This window comes from Wolffia australiana, chromosome 10 (genome assembly GCF_029677425.1).
Source record: "Wolffia australiana isolate 7733 chromosome 10, ASM2967742v1".
Taxonomy (NCBI): Eukaryota; Viridiplantae; Streptophyta; class Magnoliopsida; order Alismatales; family Araceae; genus Wolffia; species Wolffia australiana.
Genome location: NC_135844.1, coordinates 13470001 through 13494351, shown reverse-complemented (window position 1 = coordinate 13494351; position 24351 = coordinate 13470001). Strand labels below are relative to the sequence as shown.

Genomic DNA, 24351 nt, shown 5'->3' with positions numbered 1-24351 from the left:
CCACATCAGTTGCCTCTCTAAACAGTTTCCTTTGACTCACTCCAACACATTACATTTTTCTCTTATTTATATACCTCTTAAGTATCATCAAATTTTTCCTTACCCGTTATTATCATATGGTGAAATAGATCTTCAACAATTTGCTTTCATTATTTAAAAACTCCGTTTTCCAAATTTCTCGTCATCTTACTTACCTCTTTATTGAAGAGGAGCTTATCTCACAAAACCAAGTATGAGATATATTTTTTGCTACTCATTTCACAATAAAATATTTATTCGGTTTTCAAGCTATTTTGGAATTTTAAATTTTTTTAGATTGATAGAATTTGACCCTTAATAGGCAACTATTTAGCAGAAAAAATTATATTCATGGTAAATTTTAGTATTCAGTCTTATGGATCTGAAACAATATCTGCATTTGCCTCCTATCTCCCTTGTAAAGCTAAAAATCTCTATTCTACGTTGCAAATCTTGAAGCCCATTTTAATCATAATGGCTAAATAGATAGAAAAACCAATAAGATTACAATATCACATCAAAATAAATAAAAAGGATATCACATTTGATTTGTGTATAATGTTATTTTTCTGCCTAACAGTCAATCTATGAAGCTCCAGGTTTGGTTCCAGTCACAGGGTTGATAAACTATTTCATATTTCTTCTTAAAATAAAAATTTTGAAAACATCATCTTATCACAAGTAATGAATTTTAATCAAAATGGGTGACACAAAAAAAAAACAAAGTTACTTATTCAATCTTTGATAGATATAAATTGGTTATGTGAGTAAAAATTGGTATTCAATATTTTTTGATAAATTATATGAAGTTCAATAAATAATCATATATATGATTGACTTTGCCTTCAAAACTTCATCCAAAATCTTATATATGCTTGAACTTTACTTTAATCTCATTTCAAGTACTTTGCAGGTCTTATCTTCATTAATCCATTTTTGTGTTGACCACAACATTTGACTTATCATATGAACTCAGATTAATCTCAATTTTTACTTTATATATGACACCTTTGAATTGACATTCTAGAACTTTTTGGTTCAAAATAAGAAATTTATTCATTATGGGTTAAATGCCAACTATGTCCACAAAAAAGAGGATACTAGATATGAGATGAATTTAATAATAAATTTGTTCATTTGTTCAACAGATTCTGTCATAGGATGTTTTGATATGTAAAGATTGCAAACCATGTATATAGCTTGTTCATTATGGGTTCTCCTATATTAGATCATTTATTAAGGACTCGTGATCTAAAGTTGGACTTTGAATATTCACCAAAACAGTTTAGGTGTCCTTTTAGCACAATTTCCCACGATTTTTGAAGTACCTTTGCCTGTCTGAACATCAAAGTAGAATCATTTTTATGCAAATGCGTTTATAATAATATAACACAACAATTTAAATAGTTCCATGTAAGTTTGCCAAAGTTGAATCTTTTTGAACGTTACACAGCTTTCAATTTTTTGCGTCTTAACTTCAGAAGAAGTATTCATGTCCTTTTTTCAGCCTGATAACGGGGCTTCCAATGCCGCGTATTTTGCGTAGCTATGGGTCAGGATGCCACATAGGTTTTAGTCCACATAATTGCTGGGAGGACATGAATCCCAATCTAGATAAGACAAAGTGAAATAGGTACGGGTTCTCGCCCTCATCTTCTCTACGGAAGCCTAATGCTGAAAACAACCTTCCCCAGCCCTGAAAATAACAAGATGTTTCAAGTCAAATTTCCGAGGAGGTCTGTGTAATGTTCAGACAAAGTCAACGTGGCAAACTTATATGGTATAATTCCTAATTTATTCTTATGCCAGAAAGAGGGGATCTTCAGCATAGGTGCTGTCGCCTTCACCGGTTATGGCTCGGCTGAGCTAAACAGGGGGCTACGTGGGGTATCAAAGGTCTGTACGGGGGGGAAATCGCTGAAAAACTCCAAAATGTGATTTTCAGACAGTTGTCAAATGGGACCAAGGCCGGAAGATACGCTTCCACACGTTTTCATAGCCATAACAGGTCTTCTGACAGAGGAGAAAATAGCCCATTTATGCTATGACGACATCGATAGGATGAGAGGTGATTATCCTAGATCTTTTAGAAGTCGATTCACTATCTTAATATCTGCGTTATGCTTTCTTCTGAACGTATTCCATAAGAGTCCTGGAGAATCTTGATGTAATCTTAGGAGATTTATTGGAGTTACCATTTACGTGTTTAGACATTTTATGGTTTAGTAATCGCTCCAAAAAAGCAATATCATCACTGCACAAATCACTGTTTTTGATCGGCTTGGTAATAAAACCACATGTTTCTTAATCAATCCTTCTATAAAAATCATACGTGGTGATTACTCATTCTATTCTTACTGTTCATCAACTGTCCCCTCATTCGCCTAATAAAAACTTTACAAGTATTAAACATTTACCCTTCACTGAACTAGTTTATCTTATCATACAAGCTAATGTACGGTGGGGAAAATGACGGATGAGTGATGACGTCTTGATTGACCCCAAAGTATTTATTACAACATCGACGGATAAGCACTCTGAGAAGGGATCAAGACGGCGCATAGAAGCGTGAAGGTCCAGTCTGCGGCGGTCCGACTCTCATCACAGCTCTCCAGGGGACTAATCTGGACAGTTGATTGTCTTTAGTGTGAAGAAACGACAATGGAGATGCAGACATTGTCAACCCTGTGTCAATCAAGCAGCTGGCATCTCACGTCACAGACGGTGGCACTTTGTGGAAACAATTGGGAAGTGAGTTGGTGGCGTTGCATGAGAAACCTGATAAGCTCGCCAGCGTGGAAGATCACAACTTAAACTTGATCATCCTCGCCGCTTTTACAGGTCGAGAAGCAGGATATCCTCGGAATAAGGAGGATTCCTTGTATCGATGATAAGCTGTGGGCGGCACATACGAGCTCCTGCTTCTCATGGGCCTACCATCGACGGCAACAGTAGAATAGATAAGAAGGAGAACGAGAGGAGAGTTACATTAAAACACGACTGTACGTCTCTTCTTTCTTTCTCTCGTTGCATGCCGACATCTTTGTCTTCGCATGGAGATAGCGACAGAGCTGGCTTGTCTTCATCTTCCCTATCTTAATCAGGCGAACGTTCCGCCAAGAACAAGATGTTGTCAAGATCTTTCGCAGATTCCGGGAAAAGAGCATATTTCGTGGGCATCTCTACCGAAACATTGATCGATGAATTCCATATCTATGACATATGCCTAAGTGGCTGATAATCCATGTTTAACTTATATCTAGGGGCTCTCAGAACGCCATCAAACTTAGTGAAAGTAATTGAAGAAGGTCAGGCAAATGAATGATCATTCGACTTTTTGGAATTGGATATCTCAGGCACGATAAAGTAATCAATAAAATCATTTAGGCTTCTAAAGCATTTAGGTTAAGTAGAGGGTGATAGATTACGCAATATTATCAGATTATCTCGAAATAAATGTTAATTTAGTCAGTATTATTGCAAGTAATACGGCGACGTCATAAGTTGTTTCTAGAAGACGGCAGCATTAGAACTTCCGGTACAGCGTTGGATAAGCTTTGAGGCGCGCTGCAGCAGATCAACGCATAGCCCCGCCGCCGATAGACGACCTGGCAAGAGTGACAAGGTGACATGTTGTGACAAGTGGCCCTCTGCTTCATTGACTTTCCTCTCTTTTTGCTGTCAAAGTGATGTGAACTGTCGATTTCTACTGTCAAGAAGAATAGTAATCTTGGGCCTTCAATAATAGTAACCTTGAGAGTGGAAATTTCTACTGTCAAAAAGAACAGTAATCTCGAGCCTTCCATAATTGATCTGCATCTTGTTTTCCTTGTTTAGTAATCTCTCAGCCTATAGTTATTCATGGCGATTAAAAAAAGACGATTATCAAAGCATAAATACCAAATACTTTTATCTTGTAAAACAAGAAGATGACAGAATAACGGCGCCGAAATACCTGTATTTACCGGTGAGAGTCGCTAACAGCGTACCGCGTCTCTCACTTCTATATAAGTCCCACTATTCCGCTCTCTCTCATCACATCTCTCTCATTCTCTCTTGCTTTATATTTTCCTAGTGTGGCATTCTCTCCCATCTTCGACGGCAACTTCTTTGACTATTTCGACGAAGAAGCGACATCCACGGGGTGAAAGCATAACACCCCGTCATCTGAGAAGCTCTGAATGGTTTGTGAGATTTCCTCTTCTTCAATATCCTGCTTTCCCTGGCTACGCTTGACGAAAGTCTAACATATTGTCTTGTTTCTGGAGGAAACTCAGTTCGCATTTTACTGATGTGGTCTTGATGTTCTTGATTGAATGATAACTTCAGGAGGACCAGCAGAAAGGGGTTATCCAGATGCCCATGAAAATTGACGCTCAACTCCCCGGCGAATGGCCGAAGAGCGATCAAGAAGTGTCCCGTAATACGCAGGACGGCTCGGTGGATTTCAATGGTCGGCCGGCTGTGAAAGCCACGACTGGAGGCTGGATTGCTGGGCTTCTTATACTCTGTAAAATCAGTACTTTCCATCGATTGCTAGCGTCCATACGTTTCCTGCTTTCTAGTTTTCTGGATACTTGTTCAATCGTACGGCGCAGGATCGTAAAACTCAAGAACCTGCCTTGAGTTTTTTATTTAAAACAGCTAGCCACGTAATAGGTCAATAGATGCCAATACTTGGCTGGCATATTTTGGGGTTTATATTAGTTCGTACGTATACTTTAAACATGGAGTAATGAATCCATTTTTCTGCGCTCGTTATATTTAGAAACAAAACAGTTGTTCACTTAAATTCAAAAACCGTCAAATCCGCCGGTTTTAGAGGTTTTGACCAAGAAATTAAATATAGTGTCCGTTGCCCCAACACATGTAATTAGTTACTGTCAACATCATTCGCTGGTTTAGATTGTGAACTAATCGACATGAAGAAATCAAGAATCAGAATGGTCGATTGATGTAAGGATGGGAAGCTTTAGGTGGGGGAACTTCGAAAAGTCAGATAATCGGATCATTCACGTCAATTTTTTTAGTCTGACTGCTTTAAATGCGATGAACATGTGTTTTTTGCCCTTCGTGCCCAATAAGCTTTCTTGAATTGAAACAACTGACTGACTTCGTCTCAAATTTTATAGTCGGACAACTTTAAGTTGATTGTCTAGGAGCTCCATTTTGATTCCCCGATAAACACGTTTTTTTTTCCATCGTTCTAAACAATCTCTGCCCAATTGAAATAATTGCCTAACTTCAAGTACCGGTTACTCGTTGCAGTCAACCAAGGCCTGGCGACGCTGGCTTTCTTCGGCGTGGGGGTTAACTTGGTACTATTCTTGACGAGGGTAATCAATCAGAGCAACGCCGACGCGGCCAACAGCGTCAGCAAGTGGATAGGCACCGTCTACCTCTTCTCTCTCGTCGGAGCCTTCCTCAGCGACTCATACTGGGGCAGATACAAGACCTGCGCCATCTTTCAAGTCATCTTCGTTGCCGTAAGTTAATTATTCATCCTTTCCCATTGACCCACCAGTCCTCTGCAGCCCAAATTCCTAACTCTCTTTCTACAGGGCTTGGCGATGCTGTCTCTCTCCTCTTACTACCTCCTGGTGAAGCCCTCTGGCTGCGGCGACGGTCACAAACCCTGCGATCCACTACCATCAGCGGCTGTCAACATGTTCTATCTCTCCATCTATCTCGTAGCCCTTGGAAACGGCGGGTACCAGCCCAATATCGCCACGTTCGGAGCAGACCAGTTCGACGAGGAGGACACGAGAGAGGCCTACTTTAAGGTCTCCTTCTTCAGCTACTTCTATCTGGCGCTCAATCTCGGCTCCCTTGTCTCCAACACCTTCTTGAGCTACTTCCAAGACAGGGGTTTGTGGGTAATAGGCTTCTGGGCTTCGGCTGGGTCAGCTTTCCTGGGACTTATAATCTTCCTTGCTGGCACTCGTCGTTATCGCCACTTTATGCCGGAAGGCAACCCTCTCTCACGAGTCACCCAGGTCGTCGTGGCTGCGTCTAAGAAATGGACTACGAGCATGCCCCCCAGCTCGGACCACCTATACGATGGTGATGGAAAGGATTTTATTTCCTGCGCTGGCCGCAAGCTTCTTCATACAGATGGGTTTCGGTGAGCCTTTTTCCTCCTCACTTGGATTAAAAGAAAGATTTAAGACGAACGTAGCGTCTGAGGTTGTGGGGGATTTCCTCATCTTCATCCAAACCCCTCGTTGTTCGTAGGTATGAATGACGATGACGATTTCGCCATCGTCTCTTCATCCGTGATCGACTAACCATGGGTTGCTGCGGATGACGATTTCATCGCCGTCTCTCGTCAGCTAAGCGAGAGTAACAAGGGACGCCGACGATTTCGACTCGTCACTCATCATCTTAATCCTGGCGATGACGAACACTGGCTGAACGATGAATTAATGTAGATGAGGACTTTCTTTCCGCAGATTTCTAGACCGGGCGGCAGTCGTGGACGATAGAGATTTCTCCCGACCGTGTTCAGCAAGAGATCCATGGAGGCTCTGCACAGTGACTCAAGTGGAGGAAGTGAAGTGCGTGCTGAGACTCCTCCCTATCTGGCTCTGCACCATTCTCTACTCCGTGGTGTTTACCCAGATGGCCTCCCTCTTCGTAGAGCAGGGCGCCGTAATGAACACACAAGTGGGCACCTTCGACGTACCTCCGGCGAGCATGTCCGCCTTCGACATCTTCAGCGTCGCCTTCTTCATCTTCTTCTACAGCCACCTTCTTCATCCGTTGGTTTGCAAAATTAAGAAAGACTCAACAGGGCTAACAGAGCTGCAGAGAATGGGAATAGGCCTCGTTATCGCCGTCCTCGCAATGGTCGCGGCAGGCACAGTGGAGATATTCCGTCTTCGATACGTCACCGATGACGGTAGCAGTTCCCTAAACATAATGTGGCAGATTCCTCAATTCGTTCTGATTGGGGCGTCTGAGGTTTTCATGTACGTGCCTCAACTGGAGTTCTTCAACAGCCAGGCGCCTGACGGGCTTAAGAGCTTTGGCAGCGCTCTGTGCATGACTTCCATATCGCTGGGGAACTATGTGAGTAGCATTATCGTCACTATCGTCATGGATATTACTACGAGGAGAAACAAGCCTGGCTGGATACCTGGTGATCTCAACAAAGGCCATATAGACCGGTTCTACTTCCTTCTTGCCGCCATGACTGTTGTGGACTTCGTCGTTTACCTTATCTGTGCTCGGTGGTACAAGTCAACTCGGTGGGAAAGCCGCGACCTCGCTTCCGAGAAGGAGTTGGTCTAGGCGAAGGATGCTTCGCTTGGGCCTCTACTTCTGCAAGTTGGTCGAGGAAGGGTTATGATCTTTCACATGGATGAGGACCACTAAGACGATGAACCCCGTCGGTCGTCTTCTGGTGTATGGTTGTTTTGAAATTTTGGGACCGCATTTAGAGTTTGAAATTTTGAAGGATACCCACCGGCCTTTTAGTATATACCATCTAACCACAAACCATGGCATTTGTTTTCGAGAAAGTACCGTAAAAGTTCAGTGGTTGCCCTTTTTTGTCTGTCACTTCTCCCCTTATGTGTTGTTTTCCTTTCTCCCCCTTTGTAAGAATGAAGTTTCACTTATTGTGCATCTAGGATTCCCATTGTTCACCGTCAAATCTCCATTGTGCAGTAAGTTGAGGTATTGCTAATCTTAGATTCCCTAGGACTGCCTTTAATTTACTCCCTGTTAAGGCTTATTGTTCTCGAAGTATATCACGCATATATTTGCTGAAAACTACTAGTCTTCACTACCATAGTTTTTACTCTAGGGTATATTTTCTCTGGTGACTATATTCTTTAGATATTTGTAATGTTGTCAATGATACGAATTGCATACCAACGATATGTATCTAAGACATGCACATTATGAATTTCGAAATTAAAACCGTTTCTTAAAACCTGAAGTCCGAGGAATAAATTGACGAAGGAAACTAACGTTGCATATCTCACGCATTCGATTTTATGAATTTGAAAGGCTAAAATATATATAAGAACCTCAACTTGGTTTTTACGTCCAAATGGCACCCATATATTAAATAACTCATTGCATTGGTCTATCAATTATAGTTAACTATGCATGTTTTATGAGGATCCGAAGTCCTAGTTTTTGACGTAAGTAAGCTCTTAGGTCGAAGGATTGGGCCCAGACTCAAAGTTCAAAGAAAAGAGGTACCTGCAATGGCTAGCAAGAGTTGGGAATGGGATCGGGAGGGGTCCACCCCTAGCATGTTGAATTTGATCTAGTGGGTCAATATTCAACCTTGCAAGTGGCCGAGTTGATAGTTAATAACCCTATATGAGACATACCTTTATTCCAAAGCCCATGAAAGCATTGGATTGAAATCTAAACTCAACAGATCTTCCATGAAGATAAATCATTTAACCTCATGTTATACGTTTTGGATATAACAGCAGACTTAACTTAAGATTGTTGGATATCTGTAACTGCCGTAATTTATCTGCCCACATTCATTGAATGTGGGTCACGTTGGCCAAGTTCCTCAGCAATTACCAATAGTCACAGTTCACGTGAGAAATCATAAGCGTTGATGGCAACTAAGCTTAGGCAACCGTCTTCCATCACATCTTCTGTTGCATCACACGAGGTGAGACAATAGATGAAGAGAGGATGGAGACTGGTCTGGGAGTTTTCACGATGACAAAGGGTGAATGATAGCTTGGATGAATGGCACTACAGATGACACGGGGTCAGGACAAGTGAAGTGATGGCACGGCAGTCTCAATGACAGATTTTAAAAAAATAAGAAAAGGTTAAATAAATTCATTTATGTTTAGATTAGGAGGCAACAAATAATTTTAATTAGGTATAATTTAATGAAAGCAAAAAATAACTTGGAAAAATAATAGCCAATAGACCTTTTTGATGGATATATATGTGGCCGGCAAACCAATCACACATTCCACATCTCGTTCCATATTCATTAACAGAACATATTCATTATAATGCACGTGTGATGCGTATAATGAAGTCCATGAATACATGATCGGATTTAGTGAATTACGATGAGATCGTAATATGGAGATCACTAGTCTTTAAGCATGTGTTCTAAACATTCCTATTCAAAGGATACGTGAGAAGGACATCGAAGTATCCAGATAGAATAGCACTATCTAGCCTCACTCATATGATGAGTATGGCCTGTCCCGTAGCCATTAGTGTGGCGACACTAAGGATAGATAGTGGGTGTTCTTTAGTGGAAAGAGTTCACTGAATTGATCCGTACGAATCCCTGAATGGTATTATACCGAATTTTCAATCAGGTTGATTCACGTCACGGTTGTGTAAGTGGTCCTTAGACCTGAGACACCAAAGATGTCTTGTGGACGGGCGGTTGCACTTTGGCTATGGCCAACGAGTCTCTAATCATGGGATTCTAAACGGTTTTAGTTCGGGTGCATCAAGAAGTACACGAAGGTGATTGAGTGGTCAAGATGGGATCGTCCACCCTCGGTATAAGAGGCGACAGCTCAAGGAAGACGATGCAATGAAGTCCTTGGCCAAGGCAGTGAAATATCAAAGAAGAGTTCTCCGATGATTTTTGAATGCATCATTACTAACTCGCACGGCCGATTAGGGTTTGATAGTTGACCATACCCTAAGTTGTCCAAGGAGCGTCAAGTGGATGAGGGATTATACATACACGGTAACCGATGATGAATAGGTTCCATGAGTGAGTCGATACACACTCCTTTGCATCTTCTAGGACACGAGGTGTAGCTTGGCATCCCATGTGTCGGAGTCTCAACCTATCGATTGGGTCAAATCGATCCGACATTAATTAATCTATATGATGATATAGTTAATTAATTTGGAAGGCCAATAAAGGTTATTGGGCCACTAGAGTCGTTAACTAGACTGATACATGGGCCTAGAGGGTCACACGCAAATGGTCTTTTGGACGTTGGAAGATATACTTAAGCTTTGGGGGTTTTTATGAAAAATACCCACTTAGTATAAATAGGGGAAGGCCCTGAACGAAATTCACCCAGGCCAGAATTGTTCAGGGGCCTTTCTCCTTATTCTCCACTCTCCCCACACCCCCTCTCCATCCCTGATGTGATCGGGACGACGTAACGACGCCGACGGAGAAAGAACGGGGCTCGTCAACAAGAAGGAGGAGATCTGACGCGCCGAGGACCGCATGGATATGTCTAGAGGCTGCATCTTGAGCAGCTCGACTCGTCTCGCTCTGGGATTGAAGAAATCATGAATGAGATTCGTGCAAAGGTACTTCGTTTTAATGTTTTATTGATGTCGTTCGATTCGCAAAAAGACTTCCGCTACGCATCGTTTTGTATTGTTCATCCATCTCAAGGCCCCTAGAACCCAACACTTTTGACTGACGCATTAATTTTTTTTTTGAAAGAATTGACTGACGCATTAATAGATGTGTTGGATATCGCAAATTATTTATAATAATTAACTATCATCCATCAGATTCTAAATAGTGAACCTAAATTTAAAGAGGAAACTATAATTATTTTTTTCCTCATTTCTTGTGCTTCATTTTCATGATATACAGCAGAATAACCATTGGCATAGAATGCAAAGGGCGGATTGCAAGTGATTTGGTCATGTGTGGGGGACAAATAACAAAATCATCGTATGGTTGGCATTGAGACAACTTAAAATTGCAATTTTTGGAAAACCAGTGGTCTGACTAAGCCTGAACTTTGAGACCAATTTTTTCCTTTTGTTGTCTACACATCCATATGGTGGATCAATTAAAAGAACAATGAAGAGAGAGAAAACACCAAGGAAGGTTGCCCTAGTGAAAGTTCACCAGGATGGGCACACTGCCGACTATCAAAGAATTCTGCCCCACAAGCCACACGCCAATGAGGTACGCCATCCACTCTCGTCGCTTGTTTATTTATCTCTTGTAGTATAATTTTGATTTGATTCCACCGCGCTTGGGCTAGGTAGGAGAGAAAGGAATAATTGAGAGAACTACGACAGTTTGAGCATCTTACCTGTACGGACAAGTTCGTCCGTTATGTGTGAGCCCTACGGATTGATTCCGTTCAGTCGTAGACGTCCTTGTCGCTCTGATGAGGTACAAGAGGCCCCCGTCACCATCACCCGGTGACCCCATCCAAGCTTGGAGCTCGGCGCATCCCTCGAGTCAGAGCGTGCACGTACGACACGTGGACCCATCTTCATCACGCCGTAGTTACATCACCCGTTAGGGTTTCATTCATCAGACGATGACACCGTCGACAATCGATACTACTACCTATTATCGGTACCGAGCCATCATACTCGTTGCCGACGGGACAACATCCTAGACGACGTCTGACATCAACTTAATTGCATTCAATATAAAGGTTTAATATGAAACAAATGATTCTATCATGTTTCACGTCTTTATCCTGATCTTAGATTTTTATATCCATTTCACTTTTATTGAAAAAGAAATTTTCACCTTTATTTTCCTGTTTGCTCTTTCTAGATTCGAATTGTGTTGTTCCACAATCATATTTTCAATATGTTATCCTCTGTAAAATACCTTTAAAAATTCATTAATATTACATCTTTAATGAAAAAAATTCATTTTTTTGGATAATTGCCATCCTGTGGACCAGTGTCTTTTTCATCCTCACTTTATATACACTAGAAAGGGAAATTTATGCATATTATTCCAGAATTCTAAATGATAACTAGACAAATAATGTGCCTTTAACTACATCCAAATTTAGCCTTATCACAATGTATTGTAATCATGACTCTTTGATGACTGGATTTAATATTCTAATTCATTGGTTGAGGAGAGGCCTCATAGCTCCCCTTATCTGGGGAAACCCATTGGTGATTTTGGTGAACCAATCTTTTTTTCATGGCTACTTCATGCTACATCTAGGTCCCCCTAAAGGCGCATCAGTTATTGCACAAATGTGAGGGTATTGTTGGTAATATCTAGGGATGACCCTTGTTGAAAGAGTAGAATTACCACTATGGGGTCCATGCAGTTCTTTGATATCACAGTCTCATACATCAGTAGCTCTTTCATCATACTCCCTCACACGCTTGCTCGATCAATGTGAGTTGTCTGGGGTCCAGCTTTCTCCAAAAGCTGAACCTGATGGATGTTGGCCAATATTTGAAAAAACATCCAATGAATCTTATCTTACTTCTTTAGTGTGGCATTAAACATGTCATGTGTTCTGTTCCATTGCGTTGGACAATTCAACAAGACATGGTTGTGTTTCTTAGTTACAAATCTTTGCATATCTTCATATATTTCTATGTCACTGAGTCAGTGTTTTGATAGATGTGACCAAGAATCTAGGCGATGCAACAGTATCCCCAAAGAGAATTTCAAGATCTTAAATTACTATGTCAGCCTTCATTGCCTCACTCTCGTCAACGATGCATCATCTACATCACAAACAATTGTCCCTTCTACAACCCAAGGGTGGATTTAGTATAACTATGATATGTAATGACCTCAAGACGGCTTGGACAACGATGTTCAGCACATGGGCTTTTGGGTTCTAGGGCCTTGATTTGAGATGAAACTTAGATGATTCAGGCGGCAAAACAGTGTGAACATAATTGTAACAGTATTTTAAAGCTAATGTTCAAACAACCAATGCTCGAATTGGATCCATGATTTCTCTATTCCTCGAGTGAGATGGGTTAAGCTATTTACATATCCTTCCTCTAGACATATCCACGCAATTTCCATCACAACAAATACCCTCTATCTTGATGAACCCCACTATTGTACCATGGTCATAGTTACACCATACGATCACATATGGAGTGAAGAGAAGCTAAGGGGGGAAGGGAGAAGAAGGGTACGGTACCCGAACCATTCTGGCCTAGATGAATTTTTTTGGTCCTCCTCTTATTTATACTAAGTGAAAGTGTTTTATAAAATTCCCTTAATCTTACTAAATCATGTGACCTCCAAAATACCTTGTGCCTGACCCTCTATAGGATTATTCATTAGTATAGTTAAATACTCTTTTGTCAGAATAATGTTATTGACATTACAAGTTGATTATCTATATTTACCATATTGATTAATTTATCAAGGATTAATTTAATCCAGTTGATGTGTTAAGTTGATAGCCCATGGGTTGCTAACCTACACCTCATTCTCTAGAAGATGTAAAGTAGTGTTTGTACTCTCTTGTGGAATAATCCTATCACTATTTACCATGTACACATAGTCCCTCATCTGCTCAATGCTCCTTGGAAACTTCAGATATGATCAATTGTTTAATCCTTGTTGGTTATTCTGAGTTAGTAATAATGTGATCGAGCATCATTGGATAAATCTTATCTCATATTCTGGTACCTTGGTCGAGGACTTCGGCGTATCATCTTTCTTGAGTTATCTATTTGTATAGCTAGGCAAAAAATAATATCTACTCAATCATCATCATTGTACCTAGGATAAGATGGTTTGGAGCAACATGAATAGGATTTCCTAGGCCATAATCAAAGTAAAATTGTTAGTTGATGAGAGCTTTGGTGCCTCAGGTCAATGAACAACCTACACGAGTATGACATGAGTCAACTTGTCCAATAGCATTTTCGTATAATATCATTCATTGATTCATATGGATCAATTTCGCAAGCTCTTTCTATCAAATATCACCATTATCTATCATTAGTGTCTACACACTAATGGCTACGAGATTCACCATACTCATGATATCAATGGGACTAGATAGTGGTATTCCATCTGGCCACTGATGTCTTTATCAAGTATCATTGAAATATTAATATTTAGTTACATGCTTAAATTTTTGGTAATCTCTGTATTGTAATCTCACTCTAATTCACTAAGTTTAATAACGTATTCATGACTTCGCTTTAACCATAACATGGATGGCAAAGGATAACAGTAAGCTAATGAACATCAAATGAGGTATGAAATCTGTGGTTGGCTTGTCAACAACATATGTTTCCATCGGTCTCTCACTTGGACAAAAGTGAATCACACTTAATGAACAAACACCTCATTTTCTAATGATGATAAAAATATGTTGAGCTAATGGCTTGGTCAATGGATCTGCTATACTGTCAGTCAAATGTACTATTACACTTTGACATATCCTTTTATAGATGTTTTTTCCTAATTAAGTGAAGTGTATTACCAAGTTTGTTAACTTCTAATAAGATCGTAAATATTTCATTTATGCGATGGTACCATTGGTCTCGCACAAAAATGGAACAAGATCAATGATCAAAGGTATGAATCTCAGGTTATTAACGACCATTTGAATCATACTTCCTGATCAGAGACATCCGCTGAAGTGATGTGATATGATTTTTTCATCAAGTTTTTGGTTGGTCTACTCAGAACCTTTCCGGTAGGCTATACCTTCATGCTATACAGGAGTGACACCAAATGGATACCATTGAAAATACTATTTTTTAATCCTTCAGTTCATCTTTGCCATCAACTAGAAATATGCACGTATGCTTTCTCAATATATCAAGAACATAGCACATCATTTTAATGTTTTTAAACATTAGATCTTAGGTCAGTTTAGGCCATGCACGCAGAATGGTATACATGATGAATCATATTATCATGTTACAATGGACCTCTCTTAGAGGTTTCTATCCTAAAGCACTTTGGGAATGATTTATCTGTTCATGGAGTTCAATGATGTTGAGAACCTTTATCCATATTCTCAATGTGTAGTTTGGTTCTCTAAAAATCCTTTATGGATAAAATATTTGATCATCAATCTTTTAGTGATGGCAACATTCATGCATTATTCTCAATCAATATAATGTCATATCCATATATATAATTGTGTGTCCACTGGTCTTCATGTATGAACACATGAATAATCTTCATCCCCAATCAAAACATGAGATTTGTTTACTTTATCAGAACTCATATTCCAAATTAGTAAATACTTTTTAAGTTGATAACTGTATCCTTATAACTTTCATACTTTGGATCCATATTTTTAGAGTATACCATCATCCATTTTCCACATTGCATAATCATGGTTTGCTTCTATGGTGAGAAGAATTAAGTTCAATTTTATCATGACATTTAATGAGAACCCTTCCTCCATGTTCAAAACTTGGTTGAGGTGTGCTGATTAAATTCTTGAATCCATATGTAATTGCTCATTCCTAGAGATAGAATAGCCATGTAGAAAGTCAGAGATCTCCATCTCTAAGATAATATGAACATTTATGTGAATCATTATGTTATAGACCATGACTAAGTTGTCCAGTCCTCTCTACCGTACATGTTATGTTCTTCGGTATACATTTGTGTAAGGTCAGTACTAAGTCTTCATCCAATGAGGCTGTAATGGTTTAAGAACTATACATTTGTAATAATACTCTTCTCGCAGTATTTTCCCATAGAATATAACATTATAAAATAATAGAACCCCTTCTCTATCAAAATATATGTGTTTTCAATACGATTAAAGTGCTATACAATATTTAATAATTTTATATCCATAAAATCAATTCATCTTAGTCCTTGAGTCAAGATTTTTAGAAGTATGCATCATCTCATGGGCAAGATTTCCCACACTGTAAGTTGGGTCTCATTTTATTTCCACAAATATTATGGATTATAACTTACATATTTCCTAGGGAACAACTTTTTCAGGCATGAAGCTACAAAGAGAGCATATACCCATAAAAGTATTTTCTCACTAGCAATTTTAAGTAGCTCGCAATGGATTACATTATTTATAAAAATGTGTGATTCTATCCTTTTGATGAACCATTCATCTGAGCTTTATGTGGTGGTGTCAGTTGAGTAAGGATATTATTATCCTTCATGAACTATGTGAAGTCCATAAGTGTTCTTATCCTCTAACTCATTGAAATATTTCAATAATCCTTCAGGAAGATAGACACACACATGAGTATGTACTGACCCTAACATATCATTAGCATGTTCTCTATTTCCATCATTAGGGACATCCATATGTTGACCAAAACATATGATTAAAAGATTATAGATGAGACAAAATCAAATACACTCACTATTCATCCCATGCATCTTATGTATCTATCTATCCCAATGTTCCATAAGCTTAAATGGATATAGCTTAATCATATCGTTTTTTCTCTTCGTAGGAGAAATATCACATTGAGATAGGGGAAAGAAACATCCAATAGATATATTCATTGCCATTCATGCAAACACAATTAATTTCTTTCTCAAATAAATGGAATGAACATGTTTCAAAGTAGTTAGGGAATATCCAAGTCCATTCATAACAGATGTGTTGTTATTTATTATGCTATGAACATGACAATACTCCAATCATAACTTATATCCTAAGTGAAGCTTGATATTTAGTATCCTTATAGCAATCATCAGAACCTTTAAGGTTTATTTGCTATCTTAAACTTCATGTTGTCATTTTTCAATTTTTTTCCGCCTCTCACTAATTTAAACATCCCCATATTTTAAATTTCTCAGAAATATTTTAACAATGTATTACATCTTGTTAATATACTACTGATCTTCCAGAACATTGTGAAAGTATTAATCATTGCATATATCCTTTTATGATAGGGTTATCTTAAAGTGTTTCATTATCTTGTCCTTCTCATAAACATGTAACAACTTCTAGTTGGTCATAACAAACATGGGTTCTTGACATTTTCCTTCTAAAGGTTTACCCTTGACATTATTAAGCAAGTTAAGTAGTTCTAGTTTGACCTGAATATTATTCATATTTAATGATCAGTTGAATGCAAAGTAAAGGGAAAACCATTCATCAAGCACATCTCATATGTGGAAGATCTTAATCACATTATCATATGTGGAAGATCCCTCAATCATATAAGTCTTGATTAGACTTTTGAGATTAGACATCTATAGGTCATATTCTACTCGTCAGATAAATATCATATAAGATTTAATGTCCTAAGGTTATGTTTCCAGTTGATGCCTCAGTATGGAGTAGCTAATCAAGGATGCCTAACATTGAACCACATCATAGTGGACTCTTCACGTCTAGCACTTTAGTCATATCCTCTTAGTAACATCTGAAGCATTTAGTTTATGACTTGTAGATTTTATACTCTTTGCTTAATCTCACAATGAACAGTTATTTTTTATCCTGCTTGGAAAATACAAATGCTTCTTAGTCAAGTATGTATGTCTCAGATCCTCCAATACTCACCATGGAATCTTGTTCTATACACTCCTCACTCAGTTTAATGATTTTCTTTGTAGAAGTAGGGAACACCCCAATAGTCAGCCCTATCACTCACAAATTGTCCTATGTCACAACCCAATCTCACATTGACCTCCTTAGTTTTTGAACGCCTTGATGCTTTTGGTTGACCTCCATGCCAACATCCCACATCACCGCAGATTTGTCTTACTTCCTCAGGGTGTGTTTATCAACTCACGCAGTGCCTCTTGTACTCCCTAGAATTTTGATCCACACAAATCTTTAGGCTCACTAAGAGTCAACAAATCAAATTGTGTGTGTCTACTTTTAAGGTTTTATATATAAAACATCTATCAATAAAATAATCAAACTAAAGTGATGCTTAAATAACTACTTTTTTTTTCTAGACCGTGAAAATAGGTGACTTTGACGAGAAGCTTAAGAGTGGGTAAATTTCACTAGATCCTTCTTTGGTTGACTGTGACTAGTTCTTGACTTTGGTTTACTTTAACCAGGCCCTTCACTTTGGTAGATTTTGACTACATCCATTGACTTTGTGACTTTAACTATACCCTTGACTGGGCCATTATGTTTGGTTGACTTTGAGATGGGCCTTAAGTTAAGTTAACTTAGACTATGCCCTTGTCTTTGATTATTTGACTAGACCCTTGACTTTATTTTATTTTCACATGACCCTTAAGTTTGGTTGGTGCTTTGATCTGATGGCTTAACAGTCAGTTGACCTTGAACTGAGTTGAACTTTGACTGAGTTCACCTTTTGATCAGTCAGTGGCCTAATCAAACTCAGGTTGTCTCTTTGTTTTAACTATATTAAGATTGTGTTGATTAACACCTGATTAATCCTAACAAGGTTGATTAAGACCAAGTTGACCACGAAAGTTTAACTAAGCTGGTTGATATTGATCATGTTAAATATGCCCTTCGTGAGATATTACAAATAATTTAAAGAAAATAAATCCAATAGCTAACAATGAGAAAGCAAGTGTTCAAGAACAAGATCATGATCAATCAATAATCAAGCAGAGAAATGTATTTTATATAAAATAAAGAGAGCTAGGAAATATATGGATAATAAAAAAATATTGATAAGAATACCTAGATATTAATGTGGTGAAATATTAATAATGAATTTTGATTTAAGGATTTTTAAAAATCTGTTAATTTAAACCGATGAAGGCAAATTTTGGTGTTGATTTTAGTGTCGGTCTAAATTTAATTTCTTGAATCAAATCAAAGTTTTAAATATAGAAACTCATTCAAATAGGAATAGTAGGAGTGAGGTTGTCTCCACAGGGATGGGCTTTTAGAAGTGAATCCTATTTGAGTTAGGGTTCAGGAAAAGAAGATGATAAAGTGAGTGATTAGAGAAATTAAGTGTGTGATGAGATAATATAATAAATGAAGTAAGAATAATGGCACAATGCTGAGAAAGGAGAAAATGAGCAGTAAGTAGAAAGAGGTAGTTAGAGTTATAAAGAAATGAGGAAAACTAGAGGTAGGATATTTATAAGAAGATCTTGAGAAAATTGTTTAAAGAATTAATATTCTAATAGATATAAGCAATAGTAAATTATAAAATGGAATTATTTTATAGTATTATGTTGAATAAGGATATCAAGACAGGCAGTGCAAGATTTTTGGATTTAATCAAGATGTAGGAGAAATAAGGTATAGAGACACTAACAAGGATATTATGATTAGTAAGTGATATACTTAGTAGAATCATTTTATGGATATATATAGTAAGTAAAGATATATTACGATTTAGGTAAGCAGTGAATAGGGAATGTTATTTTAGTAAGATGTGAGAGGAAGAATGAAGAATAAAGAGTTAATGATAACAATAAATAGAATAGTTAATTATATGTATGAATTCCTAAGGTGATTATAGATATAGATAGGAGTGTAATAATTAGCTAGATAAGATGATAATAGCTTTTTATTTAATTTTGGAATTATTTAGGAAATTTGAAAGAGAGTTGAATATAAAAATGTTGGCATTTTTTCTGAATCACATTCATGATCACAAAAGCCCCATAACACATGATGATTACGTTGTATTCATTCTGATGCAAACCTTTGTTCTATTATTATGTGAAGTTGGTACATGAAGAATTTTGTAGACCTTCCACCAGGTCATCAAATATTCAAATAATAACATTTCCCATGCCAAGAACCATGTATAAGGTATTGTCGCTTAATGAAATTTATTCTATAGAATTGGGATAACACTCAAAACTTTCCTCATGAAGGTACTTATGACAATAGAAATCAAAATAAAAACTCCATGATACTTAAAATTATTATCAACACCCATTTCGGAGTAGACTTTGATGTATTTAAATTCCTACGGCTGATCTATATTTTCTTCCTGATGGCTAATGATAACAGTTGCACTAGATTAGTGATAGTCCTAGTTTTTCAAGATACTGGAATTTGAGTTATACTTATTGTCACAGTTTCAGTTCAACAATGGTTGACTTATTTATTTTACTCGCAAAATAAATAAGCCTTGAATATGAGCACCTCATATGTGATTGTCTCTGTGCCGTGATTCTTGAATTGGTCTTAATTAGACAACAATTTTGTCCCATGGATCATAATAGTAATAGGCTTCTTGTAAATGTTAGGAAATTTATACAGGACCATCTAAATATTTTAAGACAAAGAGACCATGAATTATTGAAATGAAAAAACTACTTTGAAAATGATCAGTGCGAGAAGAAACCTTAATACTTATACCACTTACAAGACAAATGCATTTCCCTTAACACATATTTCTTATTTGTGTCTTGCAATCATGGTATTTTAAAACATTCTACTAATATTATTATGATATTTTATATAAAATCATGAAGTTTCATAATCATTAAAAAAATTTCATTTGTATCTTTCATTCATGTTATTTAACTAAAAGTGTACTGATCTTGTTACAATGTTTAATATTAAGATATGAAAAATTTTAATCATAGAATTAAAAAAAATATTTCTCATGCTTTTCCAATCATTATATTTTTACCAAAATTCTGCACGTATTCGCAGGATATGCAATATAAAAACAAGAAGTTTCAAACCATTTTACAAACATTGATGAATACCTATGGAGTCCTTTTTTTCATACTTTTTCTACTCCACACATCTAGTGATCAGTATTCGATTCTAATTAAAGAGTGATTCTTAACCACTCGTGCAGTCCATTTTAGTGATTCAAAAAGAATCTGAAATTTCATATAAAGAATAACTACACTTCTTTATATGTTTGTACAAAGGTTTATGAAGTCAAAAATGATGAGTTCTTTAAGATGGATATATCTAAGTAAAAGTGCAAGGCGCATTATTTTCACAAGTTCTAATGTAAGGTGTAACTTGATTAGGGCAAATGATTTAAATATTTCATATTTAATGATAAGTTTATGTGGAAAACTTCTAAGAAACATATGGATATAATTATTTATGTATAAAAAAATTATATAGATGATTGATTATACCTAGATTAGGTGAATTCTTAATCCAGTATTTAATTATAATTTTATTCAACGTTAACTCTAAGTATGTCATGTCAGTATTAGTATAAACTAAAGACTAATCCACAGGCATAAGATGGATACATAATGAAATAAGTAAATCAAAACATGTTACCCTTATTTTCCATCCTAACTTTGCAACCAAGGCAGTGCGTCTTGATTGAGTTTTCTACGTTAAGTAAAAAGGCTTATGATAATAATTTTAACTAAATATAACTCTTTGATATAAATTTTCAGCTGAGATACTTGCATACAATCTTTAAATAAATAAAATATTCTAAACTATACTAATTATGTCAGTCAGATTCTAGTTGAGCCTTTTCACTATGATTCCTTTATCTCCACTTTATATAAATCTATTTAAGTCAATAAATTTATGTATTAATTTATTGTGTTTTACCTCTCAAGGATTTTATTAAATAACTCCAACCCTCTCAAAATCACTTTATCTGATTTCATTCAGATTTTTTTCCCTATTCCAAATAAAATTAGTTTATCTCTAACCTCCTCAACCCCCAAAGTCTGCCATTGAAGTCATGAACATAATCATCTTTCACTTGGTCCCAAAGCACTCTTTTTCTTAGGGATTACAGCCTTGATCGAAGCAGTCTTCCATCATCTACTTTAGTCGGGCCCCAAAAATTTAAATCTAACTAAATTTAAATCACATTTAATTTGTAGTAAATATTTCAAATATACAAAAGTTATTTTAATATCAATAATATTTATATTAGTCACTTAACATGACAATAATAAGTTTTCAATCAAATAAGAAATATTTGGAATATTTACTGATTTTCTTATATGTTTTGATATCTCATCAAATATCTTTCCAACAATATCTTACCTTCTTTATATTCTCAATAAATATATTTTTATCGTCTGCCCTCAAAATTGTATCCCAACACTTTTTTTATATCTTCTCTCTTTCTCCTATACAGCATTCATCTTTTTATGTTTACTTAATTTATCCTCCTTGTCTACACTTTTATTTTTCTTTCTCTTCCTTAGTATCTTTGTGGCTTCAACTTTTGCACCGTTTTACTTTCTCTTATATATTACATTCTTCACTACACATTTTGATACTTATCTCCTCAATCTAGGCCCTTCTAAACTTATTCTCTTCCCTCCTGACTTTCTGGCTATTCATTCTCAACTTCTTTCTACTTTTATTCAGTCTATCAATATATTTGTAACTTAAATAATGATGTCAATTAATTTTTGTGTAGAGTACGTAGACCAGGTAGACATATAGTGATATACTATTAAAATAAGCCATAATAGAAAATAAATTAAGTTGAATCAAAATTTTGAAATTGAAAAAAAGGCATCTCAAACGTTCAATATAGGCATTGGTGGATTTTTCCTACTTTATCACAAATTACTGTACAATAAAGTTGGAACGAGAGATCTAAAGATTCAGGGTAAAATTTTTCTTTCTCACGCAATGGCATAGAGTGAATTCTGCTGCTAGTTTATTATGATTTTGTATGTGATGAGACAAGGGGAGAGACAAAATTTTCATCATTATTTATTTAGCATCCCTGTTGACATAATATTTTTCTTTATTTTTTTATTAAAATAAATAGTTCATGCCAATATTGTATAAGAATTTTGGATTATCTATGTAAATTTATCAATGTAAATAATATATTAACATGCCTTCGGGATTTCATAGCCAACACTAATTAAAATCACAGAGTTTATGCATCTTGCTTCATGATAAAAAATTTCTTAGATTGTTTCAGATTCTTGTGGAGTATATTAGATGAATATTTTGGAGGCCTAAGGCCTAATAAGCCTAGATGATGAATCTGTTTTACAACACATTGCACAAAAAAGAGGCAGTTATGCACAGGGCTGAAAATCAGGAATACATAACTGAAGAGGGAATTTGAGAATACATAACTGATAATACTTGCCATAAATTTGCAAAAAAAAATGTACACACGAAATTCAAATTTGAGAAGGCCCCCTGATATATTAAGATAAGTGAGAATCCATGTTGTTATGTGGTTGTCAAGCCTTCCATAACTTCCACATAATATTTAAGTTTAGGCAAATAATATTTCTTGATTATTATTTTACTGTAATGTTCATAATGAAGTCATAAAATACGTGTAATGGCTTAGCTTATAATACATTTATCACTGTTATTCAAATAATTATTCTAAATATTATTATTCAATGAATACTCAATATTCGCATCTAATTATAAAAAAGAGCACTATCTGATCTTACTCATCTGGTAAGGCCAAATCCTGGGCTAAGAACAATGCTTGGATTGAACGTGCACCGGCCTCAATGCTTGGGCCGGAACGTTGAGCAATTTTCACTTGTGTGGTGGAAGTCTCTTTGGAATGCTTTAGATTGCTCAGCAGTTTAGCAAGCATTTAGGGCTATGCCCTTAGCAGAATAATGAGACATTTGATTATAATATAAATTATGATACATCAGTGGTCATAACCCTTAGATCAGCCATAAGGCCCATACAGGAATGTGGAGATGAGGCATAGTTAGTGTTGTTGAGTATTGGAACTCCAGATCCATGAGGCCCGCAGCCCCAAGATCATGCCTACAAGCACTACCACTCCAAGCATGCCCCCAGGCTGGGCGCCACATGCCTATGGGCCATGGCCCTTGGTGCATCACCCAATAGGTTATAGCACACACCCAAATGTCCATCCATAACAACTACATGCTCATAGTGCAACCTTGATGCTCCACAGGCCTCCAGCACCCCCATTGACACCTCTATTGCTTTGATTGACATTTATGACACCGTGCCTCAAGCCTTGGTGCATGCGCATTGCAGCACCACCTGCCGGGACACGCCAAGAGCCCTACAACCATCTCGTCAATCTTCGCGAAATTGCTACCACCCCCCCCCCTGCCGCTGCCAATTATCCACATGCCTTAGCCCCTTGGGGGGATACAGCCCTGCTCTAGTGGGGGGAGTACCTCTAGACAATGACATGGGCCGTAGCGGCCCGTGCGCGTTAACTATCTTAATCTTTTGTGCATGAGTTCTGGGAAGCACGAGCACCATGTGGGTATTGGTTTTAAAGATCACAAACACATGTCACGACCCGTGGAGCATATGGTGTCCACCCGACAAACTCAGCTTCCTATCTCGAGTCTATGTAGGGTTTCCCAATGAGTACGCATGCCTGCACAATCTATACGGTAAGAGCACATGCTTCCGCACATGAGTGCTACCTACTTTGGGGCTACACTGACCATACAAATGGATGATGCAAATGGATGATGCTTGCTACTTAGGGAAATAACTCAATGATTTCTTCTGCCTAAATCCTTAAGTGGTATGTTACCTAAATGCCAATTATGTTTATTCGAGTGAAAAAATTTTAAGTTGCCATTAGAACTGTACCAAAGACATCTTGTGTATGGACGAAGTTATCTAAGTTCAACTTAAAAATCTCTTATCATGAGATTCAAATTAGTCATAGTTTTGATATGGTAATTGGTACACAATAGGTAACTGAATATTAAGATGGGATCATCCACCCTCCATTTAATAGGGAGTTGACTCATGGGAAAATGTGCATTAAATTCCTAACCAGGATTGGCAT

General features: G+C 37.1%; 1 protein-coding gene across 1 annotated transcript; it reads left to right on the top strand.

Moving 5' to 3' along the window:
• The first annotated feature begins 3964 nt into the window (after positions 1 to 3964).
• LOC144708824 (protein NRT1/ PTR FAMILY 7.3-like) lies at positions 3965 to 7649 on the top strand. The gene is made up of 5 exons (XM_078582265.1): positions 3965 to 4202; positions 4348 to 4528; positions 5287 to 5504; positions 5580 to 6142; positions 6471 to 7649. Exons 1-5 carry the CDS (start codon positions 4200 to 4202, stop codon positions 7309 to 7311), a joined length of 1806 nt encoding a protein of 601 aa, XP_078438391.1. The 5' UTR covers positions 3965 to 4199; the 3' UTR covers positions 7312 to 7649.
• The last annotated feature ends 16702 nt before the right edge of the window (positions 7650 to 24351 follow it).

Coding starts and splice junctions, on each gene's coding strand:
- LOC144708824 (XM_078582265.1), top strand. Junction 4,529..5,286: donor TGCTGGGCTTCTTATACTCT/GTAAAATCAGTA, acceptor TACTCGTTGCAG/TCAACCAAGGCCTGGCGACG. Junction 6,143..6,470: donor CTTCATACAGATGGGTTTCG/GTGAGCCTTTTT, acceptor TTCTTTCCGCAG/ATTTCTAGACCGGGCGGCAG.